This window comes from Coregonus lavaretus (assembly GCF_964263955.1).
Source record: "Coregonus lavaretus genome assembly, chromosome: 5".
Classification (NCBI taxonomy): domain Eukaryota; kingdom Metazoa; phylum Chordata; class Actinopteri; order Salmoniformes; family Salmonidae; genus Coregonus; species Coregonus lavaretus.
In genome coordinates this window covers 72,727,250-72,742,265 of record NC_139992.1, presented here as the reverse complement: position 1 = coordinate 72,742,265, position 15,016 = coordinate 72,727,250, and the positions used below count along the sequence as shown (strand labels likewise).

The 15,016-nt window shown below is 43.0% G+C and overlaps 1 protein-coding gene across 2 annotated transcripts in view; it reads left to right on the top strand.

Annotated features, from left to right (window-relative positions):
* The window catches only part of LOC311130024 (insulin-like growth factor-binding protein 2-B), a 71,694-nt gene that overhangs the window by 7,799 nt on the left and 48,879 nt on the right, over positions 1-15,016 (top strand). For both annotated transcript variants that reach the window (XM_084162626.1, XM_084162625.1), the window contains exons 2-3: positions 5,580-5,746; positions 9,207-9,347. In XM_084162626.1, coding sequence (XP_084018752.1) covers positions 5,580-5,746; positions 9,207-9,347 — 308 coding nt within the window. The remainder of the gene's footprint in view (positions 1-5,579; positions 5,747-9,206; positions 9,348-15,016) is intronic.

Sequence of the window (15,016 nt, the reverse complement as noted above, 5' to 3'; positions counted from 1 at the left end):
GTTGTTGGCTGAAACGTGTATATTTCTTCTGAATATGAATCTCTCTCTCTCTCTCTCTCTCTCTCTCTCTCTCTCTCTCTCTCTCTCTCTCTCTCTCTCTCTCTCTCTCTCTCTCTCTCTCTCTCTCTCTCTCTCTCTCTCTCTCTCTCTCTCTCTCTCTCTCTCTCTCTCTCTCTCTGACACTCCGGCACAGCGAATTCCTTTGTCAAGTCATCGGGTTGTTCTCCCTCCTGGGAGTGGTTTACTGTCTCAGAGCTGCACTCCTCTGTTTGTGCCTCCCTAATTACAGATAACAGTTAGTGCAGTGAGACACACACACAGACACACGCACAAACACACGCTCACACAGTGCCCCCAGGAGGTAGTTCACCTCCCCTGAGAAGGCAGGCAGAAAGTCCTTACTCAGCAAGAAAACCAGGCTAAAAGTGCTTCCATACTATTCCGTGCTCGCTTCCCGTACTATTCTGTGCTCACATTCCATGACAGGGAGTAATGTTCTGCTCCGTAGTCAACAATTCTGCACCAGTGTTCTCTATAAGAATAGCAAAATGCAGCTGAGTTATAAACAGAGTTTCTGTGTTTCAAAACTGAGTGATTAGGAAATGAGTGAAACAATATCAGAATGGAGACGTTTTGTAATTCTGAGCCCTCCTGAACCCGTATCTATTGTTGGCCCAATTCAGCCTGATTTTAGTGAACCGAGCGATGCTGCAAAAGGGTAGTGTGAAAGAACTGGACAGCATGGCACAGCTTGATCATGTGGAAATGGTAGTACAGATAACGCTTTGCCAAAGATTATAAAACTTCAGGTGGACCAAACATAGATTAAGCACTTGGGTACAACTTCATTCACCACCATATTATTATTATTATTATTATTTTTACAGATTGAAGGGAAACAGTGTAAAAGACAGGTGGGACCGGGATTCAATCTCAGCTAGAGGCTCGTATACAGTGCCTTCATAAAGTTTTCATACCTCTTGACTTATTACACATTTTGTTGTGTTACAGACTGAATTCAAAATTGATTAAATATATGTTTTTTTCTCACCCATCTACACACAATACCACATAATGACAAAGTGAAAACGTGTTTTTAGAAATGTTAGCAACTTTTGTGAAAATTAAATACAGAAATGTCTAATTTACATAAGTATTCACACCCCTGACTCAATACATGTTAGAATCACCTTTGGCAGTGATTACAGCTGTGAGTCTTTGTGGGTAAATTGCTAAGAGCTTTGCACACCTGGATTGTACTATATTTGCACATTACTATTTTTTAAATTCTTCAAGCTCTGTCAAGTTGGTTGTTGATCATTGCTAGACATCCATTTTTAAGTCTTGCCATAGATTTTCAATGTATTTAATTCAAAACTGTAACTAGGCCACTCAGGAACATTCAATGTCATCTTGGTAAGCAACTCCAGTGTATATTTGGCTTTGTGTTTTAGGTTATTGTCCCTGCTGAAAGGTGAATTTGTCTAATTTTACATTTTCGTCATTTAGCAGACGCTCTTATCCAGAGCGACTTACAGTTAGTGTATACATATATTTTAATTTTTTATACTGGCCCCCCGTGGGAATCGAACCCACAACCCTGGCGTTGCAAACGCCATGCTCTATCAACTGAGCTACATCCCTGCCGGCCATTCCCTCCCCTACCCTGGGCCAATTGTGCAGCGCCCATGAGTCTCCCGGTCGCGGCCGGGCTGCGACAGAGCCTGGATTCGAACCAGGATCTCTAGTGGCACAGTTAGCACTGCGATGCAGTGCCTTAGACCACTGCGCCACTCAGGAGGCTATTGTCTATTGGAAAGCAGACTGAACCAGGTTTTCCTCTAGGATTTTGCCTGTGCTTAGCTCTATTCCATTTATTTTTTATAAATAAAAAAACTCCCTAGTCCTTGCCGATGACAAGCATGCCCATAGCATGATGCAGCTACCACAGGTAGCTTAGTGGTTAAGAGCGTTGTGCCAGTAACCGAAAGGTCGCTGGTTCTAATCCCCTAGCCGACTAGGTGAAAAATCTGTCGATGTGCCCTTGAGCAAGGCACTTAACCCTAATTGCTCCTGTAAGTCGCTCTGGATAAGAGCGTCGACTAAAATGTAAATGTAAATGCTTGAAAATATGAAGAGTGATACTCAGTGATGTGTGGAGTTGGATGTGCCCCAAAAATAACACTTTGTATTCAGGACATAAAGTTTTGCAGTTTTACTTAAATGCCTTATTGCAAACAGGATGCAGATGTTTTGGAATATTTATATTCTGTACAGGCTTCTTTCTTTTCACTATTTCATTTAGGTTAATATTGTGGAGTAAGTAGTAGGTAAGTATTTACTACACAATATTATTGTGCGCCACCCTATGGGACTCCCAATCACGGCTGGTTGTGATACAGCCTGGACTTGAACCAGGGTGTCTGTAGTGACACCTCAAGCACTGAGATGCAGTGCCTTAGACCGATGCGCTACTCGGGTGTCACGGTTTCGGCCGAGGCTGCTCCTCCTCCTGGTTCGGGCAGGCATCGGCGGTCGTCGTCCCCGGAGTACTAGCTGCCACCGATCTATGTTTCATGTTCGTTTGGTTTGGTCTTGATGTTGTACACCTGTGTCTAGTTAGCAGTGGCGGCTCCTGAAAAAATTCTCAGGGGGGGGCAATTTTTCTGATGATTTAGGTGACCTACACACATTTTAAAAAAGATATGTCCAGCAACAACATGAAGACAGGGGCAGCATATAAGTCAATACTGATATACACATTACTTGCTTCAAAAAGGCCTCATGGTTGAATTGGAAATATGTGCACCTGAGCAAGCAGGAGCTTTTGATAGAGGCTACTGAAAACATTGATGCAAGTTATTGGTAATAAGAAATTTTTATAGACTTCCATATTCTGCCCTCTTGTATAGATTTGTGAAAATGAACAGTGATAGACATTTTGCCTGAAAACAGAATTTGAAAATAATTTCTAGAAAAGGTAAACACAGCTATCTGTATGGCTTTGTAAATATGAACAACCATATTCTGGCCAATTGTATAGATTTGTAAAAAAAATTGTTTACTTTTTTTAAAATGAAAAATAACTATTTTAAACAACATCAACTGTGAACTGATTTGGGCGTGTGTGTGTTAAAGAGACAGACAGGGAGGGACAAAGAGAGAGAGAGGCTACATTACTTGTACTGAAACTGTTCTCTTCTCTCTTTCAATGCAGCAAAGCGGTCAATGACTTTCTCATTGAAATCAGGCATGCTGAGGACTAGTTTACTAGTTACTTTTTAGCTTGCTGCATGATCAAATTCAGCTGATGCGCATAGCAATGCACGTAATGGCCTTTCTTGAAATGCTCACGCACCTTTTGCCTTCTCTCGCCTCATCACACTGGCTCCATCGTAAGCTTGCGCAATGAGTTTGACTTTCACGTCGTTGGCAAAAAGACCGTTCAGTCTCTCCAAAAGCACACTGGCGATTGAGACTGAGGTTGATTCCGAGATGGGAAGGAACTCAAAAAAGCGCTCCTGCACTTTGTGGTTGTCTCTTTGATGTGAACTTCTTTCAAAGAGACAATCGAGTTGCACTGAACGCTATAGCCATCTTGATAGCAGTACGTGAATTGATTGATGCTGCTACCCGCTCTTTTCTTAGTTACGTTCATGGTTACGTTACGTATGACGAAAGCGCGTAAGTGCAAGCCCTCAGAAACCCATAGAGATTGTATTGAAAGCTCTGAAATTTGAAAAAAATAGATTTTACATGGGAGTCTATGACAGACTTCTGGGCGATTTTCAACCTGACTGAAATCGCCCCAAAAGGGGGGGGGGGGGGGGCATTTGAAGCACGACTTTAGCCTGATTGGACATTTAGTGGCAGTGTGGCACTGTGGCAGATCAGACGTCTAGATTACAACACTGATAACTACTGTTGCCGTGATATAATTGATTAGAAAAAAAATCCCTTCCTTTTCCCGTTTGGCAGTGCGTCGCCCATATCGCCCTATTGAACACACCACCCCTGCTAGTTAGTCCTCATTAGTGTTCTATTTATGTCTCGTTGGGTGTGTCTGTGTTTGTGTGTGATTGTTCCTGTCGTATGTTTGCTTGTCGATTTCCTTATTCGCTCGGTTGAGCTTTACTCCACTGTGTTGGAGCGTTTTACGCACCTGTGTAGTGCGCCTTTTGTTTGTTGACTACGTGCGTAGTTTCGCCTTCGGGCAAGTTTGTTCTGTTTTCCTTGTTGGATATTCCACTAAAGTCTTTTGGACTATACTTCGGTGTCCTGCGCTTGATTCCACCACTACACCCACCTACAGCATTTATGACATCGGGAGCCAATAGGAGCCCTTCTTTGCAAGGCATTGGAAAACCTCAGTCTTTGTGGTTGAATCTGTGTTTGAAATTCACTGCTCGACTGAGGGACCTTACAGATAATTGTATGTCTGGGGTACAGAGATGAGGTAGAAATTCAAAACAATATTATTGCACTAAGAGTGTGTCCATGCAACTTATTATGTGACTTGTTAAGCATATTTTTACTCCTGAATTTATTTAGGCTTGCCATAATAAAGACATTGAATACTTTTTGACTCAAGACATTTCAGCTTTTAATTTCTAAATAATTCATATAGATTTTAAAAACATAATTCCACTTTGGCATTATGGGGTATTGTGTGTAGGCCAGTGGCAAAATAAATATAAATGTAATACATTTTAAATTCAGGCTGTAACACAATTTTTTTTGGAAAAAGTGAAGGGGTGTAGATACTTTCTGAAGGCACTGTACGTGCTGAGGGCTTTGACTTTAACCACACAACCAACCTTAGGCACCATCTCTCATCATTTTTTACAACCTGTGGTACATACAAACTGTCACCAATGAGATTATAGTCCCGACCACTTCTGAGACTCACTGCCAAGCAGGATAAGTGACATCATCAGGGTGTGAGACACATACCAGCAGGATGGTGCCTTGAGGGAGCCAATGTGAATCTTTGTCTTCCAATGATAACAACACATTGTTTACAGAAACACAGTGCTTGATAGCTCCTTTGGGATTAATTAAAGGAGAGCAAACGATTGTGTGTATGTGTATGTGTGGGTGTGTGTGTGTGTTCTGTCGACCCTGAGAGTCTATAAAGGGAACATTATCTTCAGCAATTATTTTCCCTTTGTTTGGAACAAGTTTCCGGTGCATATAAACTTTTTATGTGCAGATGTCCTTGTTTGTATTCGGGGCATGTACACTCTTAGAACAAAAGGTTCCAAAATGTTTCTGTGGCTGTCCCAATAGGATAACCATTTTTGATTTCAGATAGAACCCTTTTGGGGTTCCATGTAGAACCCTCTGTGAAAACAGTTCTACAAGGAACCCAAAAGGGTTCTAACTGGAACCAAAAGGGGTTCTTCAAAGGGTTCTCCTATGGGGACAGCCGAAGAACCCTTTTTGGTTCTAGATAGCACCTTTCTTCTAAGAGTGCACTAAGTCTTTTGTGTGTGTGTGTGTGTGTGTGTGTGTGTGTGTGTGTGTGTGTGTGTGTGTGTGTGTGTGTGTGTGTGTGTGTGTGTGTGCATGACCTATAGTGGAGCTGCAGGGCACTGAGGGTCCCCCTCAGAAGAAGCCGACCAAAGATGCCAGCTTCTGGATGTGGTCCAAAGAGAAGGCCGTGAGGCGGGCCCAGAACGAGGTCAAGACCAGGATGAAGACCAACAACTGTCCTGAAGAACCTAGGACCCAGCGGCCCACTCAGGTCAGGACAAACCATTCCAAAAATAAATAAAAAGCCATCTTTGTTCACATCCACTATCCGAGAGATACAGTTCAGAAACGTAATAAGCAATTAGTATTATGGCACTACATAGTTTACAATGGATAAACTTAGGGCCTCGCGAGTGGCGCAGCGGTCTAAGGCACTGCATCACACGTCACTACAGATCCAGGTTCGATCCCTGGCTGTGTCGCAGCCAACTGTGTCCGATAGACCTATGAGGCAACGTACAATTGGCCCAGCGTCGTCCGGGTTAGGGAAGGGTTTGGCCGGCCGGGATGTCCGTGTCCCATTGCGCTCTAGTGGCTTCTGTGGCGGGCTGGGCGCATGCATGCTGACACGGTCGCCAGTTGTACAGTGTTTCCTCTGACACATTGGTGCGGCTGGCTTCCGGATTAAGCGAGCAGTGTGTCAAGAAGCAGTGCGGCTTGGCAGGGTCATGCTTCGGAGGACGCATGGCTCTCAACCTTCGCCTCTCCTGAATCCGTACAGTAGTTGCAATGATGGGACAAGACTGTAACTACCAATTGGGGTAAAAAAAGTACTAAAAGATTTTAGAACTGTACTATAAGAGCCTCCCTAAACACGTTGTTGTGTAAATTGATTGAATGCTGGTCAGTGGTGACCCTGGTTGGTATTTGGTACAGCAGTGCCTTCTTCCGGACACACACACACACCTAATTTGTATGCCAATAAAATCTTTATATCTTCATATGTGTTGACAGATTGTTATTTATTTACATAGACCACTGAGGCCAATATTCTTATACATTTGGCCCTATTTCTTTTAATACTGCAGTTGGTATAACTGTTTACGAAATACCATCAAATATTGGCAGAATTTTCACCATTAATCCGTTTCTATTCCAAAGTAGAAATATCAAATCAAATCAAATCAAATTTTATTTGCCACATGCGCGGAATACAACAGGTGTAGACATTACAGTGAAATGCTTACTTATAAGCCCTTAACCAACAATACATTTTTTAAAGAATAGTGTTAAGTAAACATTTTTTAAAGCAAACAACTAAAGAGCAGCAGTAAAATAAAATAACAGTAGGGAGGCTATATATAGGGGGGTACCGGTGCAGAGTCAATGTGCGGGGGCACTGGCTAGTCGAGGTAATTGAGGTAATATGTACATGTGGGTAGAGTTAAAGTGACTATGCATAAATAATAGACAGAGTAGCAGCAGCGTAAAAGAGGGGTGGGGGGGCAGTGCAAATAGTCTGGGTAGCAATGATTAGCTGTTCAGGAGTCTTATGGCTTGGGGGTAGATGCTGTTGAGAAGCCTTTTTGACCTAGACTTGGTGCTCCGGTACCGCTTGCCGTGCGGTAGCAGAGAGAACAGTCTATGACTAGGGTGGCTGGAGTCTTTGACAATTTTGAGGGCCTTCCTCTGACAACGCCTGGTATAGAGGTCCTGGATGGCAGGAAGCTTGGCCCCAGTGATGTACTGGGCCGTACGCTCTACCCTCTGTAGTGCCTTGCGGTCGGAGGCCGAGCAGATGCCATACCAGGCGGTGATGCAACCAGTCAGGATGCTCTCGATGGTGCAGCTGTAGAACTTTTTGACGATCTGAGGACCCTGCCAAATCTTTTCAGTCTCCTGAGGGGGAATAGGCTTTGTCATGCCCTCTTCACGACTGTCTTGGTGTTTAGTCCCAGGATCCTTAGCTTAGTGATGAGCTTTGATGGCACTATGGTGTTGAACGCTGAGCTGTAGTCAATGAACAGCATTCTCATGTAGGTGTGTGTTCCTCTTGTCCAGGTGGGAAAGGGCAGTGTGGAGTGCAATAGAGATTGCATCATCTGTGGATCTGTTGGGGCGGTATGCAAATTGGAGTGGGTCTAGGGATTCTGGGATAATGGTGTTGATGTGAGCCATGACCAGCCTTTCAAAGCACTTCATGGCTACAGACGTGAGTGCTACGGGTCGGTAGTCATCTAGGCAGGTTATCTTAGTGTCCTTGGGCACAGGGACTATGGTGGTCTGCTTGAAACATGTTGGTATTACAGACTCAGTCAGGGACATGTTGAAAATGTCAGTGAAGACACTTGCCAGTTGATCAGCACATGCTTGGAGTACATGTCCTGGTTATCCGTCTGGCCCTGCGGCCTTGTGAATGTTGACCTGCTTAAAAGTCTTAGTCACATCGGCTATGGAGAGCGTGATCACATAGTCATCCGGAACAGCTGGTGCTCTCATGCATGCGTCAGTGTTGCTTGCCTCGAAGCGAGCATAGAAGTGATTTAGCTCGTCTGGTAGGCTTGTGTCACTGGACAGCTCACGGCTGTGCTTACTTTTGTAGTCTGTAATAGTTTTCAAGCCCTGCCACATCCGACGATTGTCAGAGCCGGTGAAGTACGATTCAATCTTAGTCCGGTATTGTCTCTTTGCCTGTTTGATGGTTCGTCGGAGGGCATAGCGGGATTTCTTATAAGCGTCCGGGTTAGAGTCCCGCTCCTTGAAAGCGGCAGCTCTACCCTTTAGCTCAGTGCGGATGTTGCCTGTAATCCATGGCTTCTGGTTGGGGTATGTACGTACAGTCACTGTGGGGATGACGTCACCGATGCACTTATTGATGAAGCCAGTGAGTGATGTGGTGTACTCCTCAATACTATCTGAAGAATCCCGGAACATATTCCAGTCTGTGCTAGCAAAACAGTCCTGTAGCTTAGCATCTGCATCATCTGACCACTTTTTATTAACCGGGTCACTGGTGCTTCCTGCTTTAGTTTTTGCTTCTAAGCAGGAATCAGGAGGATAGAGTTATAGTCAGATTTGCCAAATATCAGAGCCAAGTAGAATTGCGTTACATTTGCATTCAACAGTGTTTATTTGCTTCAATCAAGATCACGTGCCTTACAAGGACAACCTTGTTATTAGTTGACTAACACAGCCCTAGTTAGCCCTACATTCATTTTCCAAACAACCCCTTGTCGTCCGGTTCATGTGAGCTTTGCTCAAAGCAAAAATATGTGGCATGCTAATATGCATGGCCCCCGGGCCCCACAGAGAAGAGCCATAAGTGTTCAGACCTAGGAAACAACCATATACATGCACAGATCTTCTCCCTCATTTAACTCTATGTATTGCCACTAAACAGAAAATAGGCGAGGGGGAACACAATTGATAAGACCATTAGAGACAACAATAGATATAGTAATGCAGTAAACGGGGGTAGGAAAAATGGGGAGTCAGTTCTGTGGGCTGGTAAGTTGTGGGTTGTGGAGGGACAACTAAAATGACAATTCAACACTTTGATCCACTTTGATGGCTGTCATATACTAATGTACAGTATAAATAGGCCAGCGGAACACAGCCCTCAGCTCTGTCACGCTGTGCACCCTTCATACAATTCAATCACTTATGTACTAGATGGTGCTGAGTTGAATGTGTGTAAGTTCAACAGTCAGTATTTTGTCTGTGCTTTTCAGAGACATTGTCAACTGGAGCTGAACAAGGTGCTGGAGGAGCTCTCCAAGATTACCTTTCATGACAACAGAGAACCACTGGAGAATCTGTACGAGCTCAACTTCCCCAACTGTGACAGAAGGGGCCAGTACAATCTCAAACAGGTGAGCCTCAAATCATTGATATGGTTAATGTAATATACTGTAGCCTCACAGCAAATTGGCCAGTTTAGATTTTTCAGTGTAACATTTCTAAAAGAACCACAGTGTTGGTGTTGGTGTCCCCCCCCCCCAAAAAAAATTGTAAAGTGGTTATCCCGGCAGGTAGCGGCAGGTAGCTTAGTGGGTAAGAGCGTTGTGCCAGTAACCGAAAGGTCGCTGGTTCTAATCCCCGAGCCGACTAGGTGAAAAATCTGTCGATGTGCCCTTAAGCAAGGTACTTAACCCTAATTGCTCCTGTAAGTCGCTCTGGATAAGAGCGTCTGCTAAATGACTAAAACATAAAACAAACAAAACAATCCCACTGGCTATAGGGTGAATGCACCAATTTGTGAGTCGCTCTGGATAAGAGCGTCTGCTAAATGACGTAAATGTGCCCTTGAGCAAGGCACTTAACCCTAATTGCTCCTGTAAGTCGCTCTGGATAAGAGCGTCTGCTAAATGACTAAAATGTAAATGTAAATGTTAATAACCAGTGTTGACTGTGAGAGTGTGATTGTGTCTAGTTTACTCTGTGGAGAGTAAAACATTTTCATCAAAACTACGGCCATCATTATCATTTTCCCCAGCATGCTCTACTGCAGCTAGATTTTTTGGGGATTGTTTTTGCATGTACATTGATTGATTGATTAATCTTATGCTACACAAAGATAATTAACTAACCTATCAGTTAGTTAGATTTATTGCACCCATTACTGAAATGGTTGTTCCAGTTTAAATGGTTTAGGTAGTCTCCTTTATCAATATTCCTAACCCTGAGAGTCATCCTGAATGCAGGTTGCAGATGAATACAAATTCAAACTGTTGGATGTCCTAACTCTGGCTGAATTCCAATAGGAATTACATATCACTTTGCACTTCAGCATAATGTGACTTGCAGGCCTGATGTGGCCTGTAAACCAGTAGGTTCTTAACACCCCTGTGTTGGGGTAAAACATAGGCATCAAAGCAAGGCTTTATGAAATTATCCAATAGTAGGTTTTGGTTGAAGCGCAATGTTAAATTCAAATATCCCTACTTTCATATCTATGCCAATATGACACCAATGTCGATGAAAATGTGCAAATCACCTTGATTGTAGGTACACAACACACTTCCTGCCTCTCGCCATGAGCCATCCGGCCATTTCCGAGAACCACATACCGGATTTTTAACAGGGTCATTAACAAAAATACCCCGACCTAATTCAATATCAAGGCGTTGGATAAGAATGAGACTACAGCATCCATAAAGTGACTATTAGACTTGCCACCTTTCGGATGGAATTTTTAGGGGCAACAGTTTTGATTCAATTGATAATTTATGTGTGCCAATAGAGAACTAATGATGTGCTATCTTTTTGTAGCATTTCTGACAATACGAATATATTTTTCAGCCGAATCTCAGAGTTCTAAAACTGGGTGGAGCAACTCGATTGCTCAGCAACAACACAGCTTCACCAGGCTGCCAGTCATTAGAAGTGTATTTTTTTATTTATTCCCCATTAGCTTTTGGCAGCTATTCGTCATGGGGTCCATAAAAAACACAAAACATGAAAAGTAACACTGATACGGCCCAAGAAAACTTCCCCGAGGGACACCGCACTGTATATATCTGATGTTATTGAAGCTTCCATTCATGAACTCTCTTTGGGCTCTATTGAATAAATAACTCTCCAACCATGTGATGGCAGGTAATGTAAAGCCAAAATAACTGAGTTTCTTCAATAACAATGTATGATCAATAACATCAAAGGCTGCACTGTAATCTATAGTGAGGGAAAAAAGTATTTGATCCCCTGCTGATTTTGTATGTTTGCCCACTGACAAAGACATGATCAGTCTATACTTTTAATGGTAGGTTTATTTGAACAGTGAGAGACAGAATAACAACAACAAAAATCCAGAAAAACGCATGTCAAAAATGTTATGAATTGATTTGCATTTTAATGAGGGAAATATGTATTTGACCCCTCTGCAAAACATGACTTAGTACTTGGTGGCAAAACCCTTGTTGGCAATCACAGAGGTCAGACGTTTCTTGTAGTTGGCCACCAGGTTTGCACACATCTCAGGAGGGATTTTGTCCCACTCCTCTTTGCAGATCTTCTCCAAGTCATTAAGGTTTTGACGTTCGGCAACTCGAACCTTCAGCTCCCTCCACAGATTATCTATGGGATTAAGGTCTGGAGACTGGCTAGGCCACTCCAGGACATTAATGTGCTTCTACTTGAGCCATTCCTTTGTTGCCGTGGCCGTGTGTTTTGGGTCATTGTCATGCTGGAATACTCATCCATGACCCATTTTCAATGCCCTGGCTGAAGGAAGGAGGTTCTCACCCAAGATTTGACGGTACATGGCGCCGTCCATCGTCCCTTTGATGCTGTGAAGTTGTCCTGTCCCCTTAGCAGAAAAACACCCCCAAAGCATAATGTTTCCACCTCCATGTTTGACGGTGGGGATGGTGTTCTTGGGGTCATAGGCAGCATTCCTCCTCCTCCAAACATGGCGAGTTGAGTTGATGCCAAAGAGCTCGATTTTGGTCTCATCTGACCACAACACTTTCAACCAGTTCTCCTCTGAATCATTCAGATGTTCATTGGAAAACTTCAGACGGCCCTGTATATGTGCTTTCTTGAGCAGGGGGACGTTGCGGGCCCTGCAGGATTTCAGTCCTTCACAGCGTAGTGTGTTACCAATTGTTTTCTTGGTGACTATGGTCCCAGCTGCCTTGAGATCATTGACAAGATCCTCCCGTGTAGTTCTGGGCTGATTCCTCACCGTTCTCATGATCATTGCAACTCCACGAGGTGAGATCTTGGATGGAGACCCAGGCCGAGGGAGATTGACTGTTATTTTGTGTTTCTTCCATTTGCGAATAATCGCACCAACTGTTGTCACCTTCTCACCAAGCTGCTTGGCAATGGTGTTGTAGCCCATTCCAGCCTTGTGTAGGTCTACAATCTTGTCCCTGACATCCTTGGAGAGCTTTTTGGTCTTGGCCATGGTGGAGCGTTTGGAATCTGATTGATTGATTGCTTCTGTGGACAGGTGTATTTTATATAGGTATTAAACTGAGATTAGGAGCAATCCCTTTAAGAGTGTGCTCCTAATCTCAGCTTGTTACCTGTATAAAAGACACCTGGGAGCCAGAAATCTTTCTGATTGAGAGGGGGTCAAATACTTATTTCCCTCATTAAAATGCAAATCAATTTATAACATTTTTGACATATGTTTTTCTGGATAATTTTGTTGTTATTCTGTCTCTCACTGTTTAAATAAACCTACCATTAAAATGATAGACTGATCATTTCTTTGTCAGTGGGCAAACGTACAAAATCAGCAGGGGATCAAATTCTTTTTTCACTCACTGTAACAATACAGCTCCAACTATCATCTTATTATCAATTTATTTTAACTAATCATCTGTCATCTGAGTCAATCAGTAGAAGTTTGATTGCCCTGCATGCTGAAAGTCAGTGGTTAACTTGTTCTCTGAAAAATAGCATTGCATTTGGTAAAACACAATTCTCTTCATCAGTTTACTAAGAACAGGCAGCAAACCGATTGGGCAGCTGTTAGAACCAGCAATGGGTGCTTTACTATTTTTAGGCAGTGGAATTACTTCAAATCACATTTTATTGGTTGCATACACATATTTAGCATATGTTATTGCGGGTGTAGCGAAACGCTTCCTTCCATGCCTGTGGACAAACACACTCCTTAAGGCTGTGGTTAAAGATATAGCAAATAGGGGTGGCAATACAGTCGTGGTCAAACGTTTTGAGAATGACACAAATATTAATTTTCACAAAGTCTGCTGCCTCAGTTTTTATGATGGCAATTTGCATATACTCCAGAATGTTATGAAGAGTGATCAGATGAATTACAATTAATTGCAAAGTCCCTCTTTTGTAGCATTTCATTTTGGATCCATGGCCAGAAAATTGCGGATAGAAATCAGTGCGCGATGACGTAGTGCACACAAAATGTACTTTTTCGCTTACGTTTTCATGTACCAAATAAAAATCGAAAATTCAATGTGTTTCTGTCTCATTTTCAACTCTACCAATATTTTTGTCACAAAAACTGCTGCGTTAAATAGCAAATGTGCCTACTCTCATCTTGGCACATGTGCTCTAGCCAACTGCTCACAGATACATTGCAAGTAGGCTGTCATGCACGGCCATTCCAGTGGCGAGTCTACATTATGAGATTACTATGGATAAGAGCGAGCATATGTTTATTTGTCAAATGGCAGTCAAGCATCGATCATCATGTCACCAGAATAAGTCCATCAATATTTATTGGAAAGGATCATAAAGATCACCGTTCACATTCACCACCCTGTGAAGTTCATCATAATTTATTGAATCTGTAGCCTAATAAACTGCATGGTTTCCCGAGTCGTAATGCGAGGACCAGGGGCGGTGTGTTCAATAGGGCGATATGGGCGACGCACTGCCAAACGGGAAAAGGAAGGGATTTTTTTTCTAATCAATTATATCACGGCAACAGTAGTTATCAGTGTTGTAATCTAGACGTCTGATCTGCCACAGTGCCACTAAATGTCCAATCAGGCTAAAGTCGTGCTTCAAATGGCCCCCCCCCCCTTTTGGGGCGATTTCAGTCAGGTTGAAAATCGCCCAGAAGTCTGTCATAGACTCCCATGTAAAATCAATTTTTTTCAAATATCAGAGCTTTCAATACAATCTCTATGGGTTTCTGAGGGCTTGCACTTACGCGCTTTCGTCATACGTAACATAACCATGAACGTAACTAAGAAAAGAGCGGGTAGCCTCGTCAATCAATTCACTACTACTATCAAAATGGCTAGGCTTCAGTGCAACTCGATTGTGTCTTTGAAAGAAGTTCCTTTTTGTCGGCGAACAAATGAAGATAAATTGGCAACGAAACAATTAGGACCTCCCAGACCAAATTTAATAATTCAACAGGTTTCTACTAAAGGGGGGAAGTCCTACACCCGAGGATTTTCCAAAAATTGGTACGAACGAAAATCCTGGCTAGCAGGCTGCGATGTAGCTAATGCAGTCTTCTGCTACCCCCTGCTTACTCTTTCACCCTGAAGGCGGCACGGCAGACAGCACCGCTTGGACAGCGACTGGTGTGTAACGGACATGCACCATCTTTCAGGAAAGATTAAGAAACATGAGCTGTCAAAGACCCACATGGATAGCTGTTTGAGATTGTCTGCTTTGGGGAGAGTGAACATTCCCACTCAACTGGATGAGGGATACAGGCTAGCTGTCCGCCGCCACAACGATGAGGTTAGTGTTGATAATCACAAGTTTACTGGAGAACTGAAACTGACAAGGCTGACAAGATAGGACCCTTTTGTCCTTTGTTATTGGATAGGAACAGAACCTATAACCAGCTCCTGACCTAAATAGATCTTAGCACAACATTTTACTCAACATATCATATTCCATATTCACTATAACAAATATATTTACTACGACATTAGCAAGAACCGCCACATCCTCAGCCGGCTAATCCAGTGTGTGAAGTTTTGCGGAGTGTTTGAGTTAGCTTTGCGGGGCAAAGATGAAACTGAGGGCTCCACCAACCCTGGTAAGCCAACACTTTTGAGATCAGTCAATAAATGCTTCTGGTATT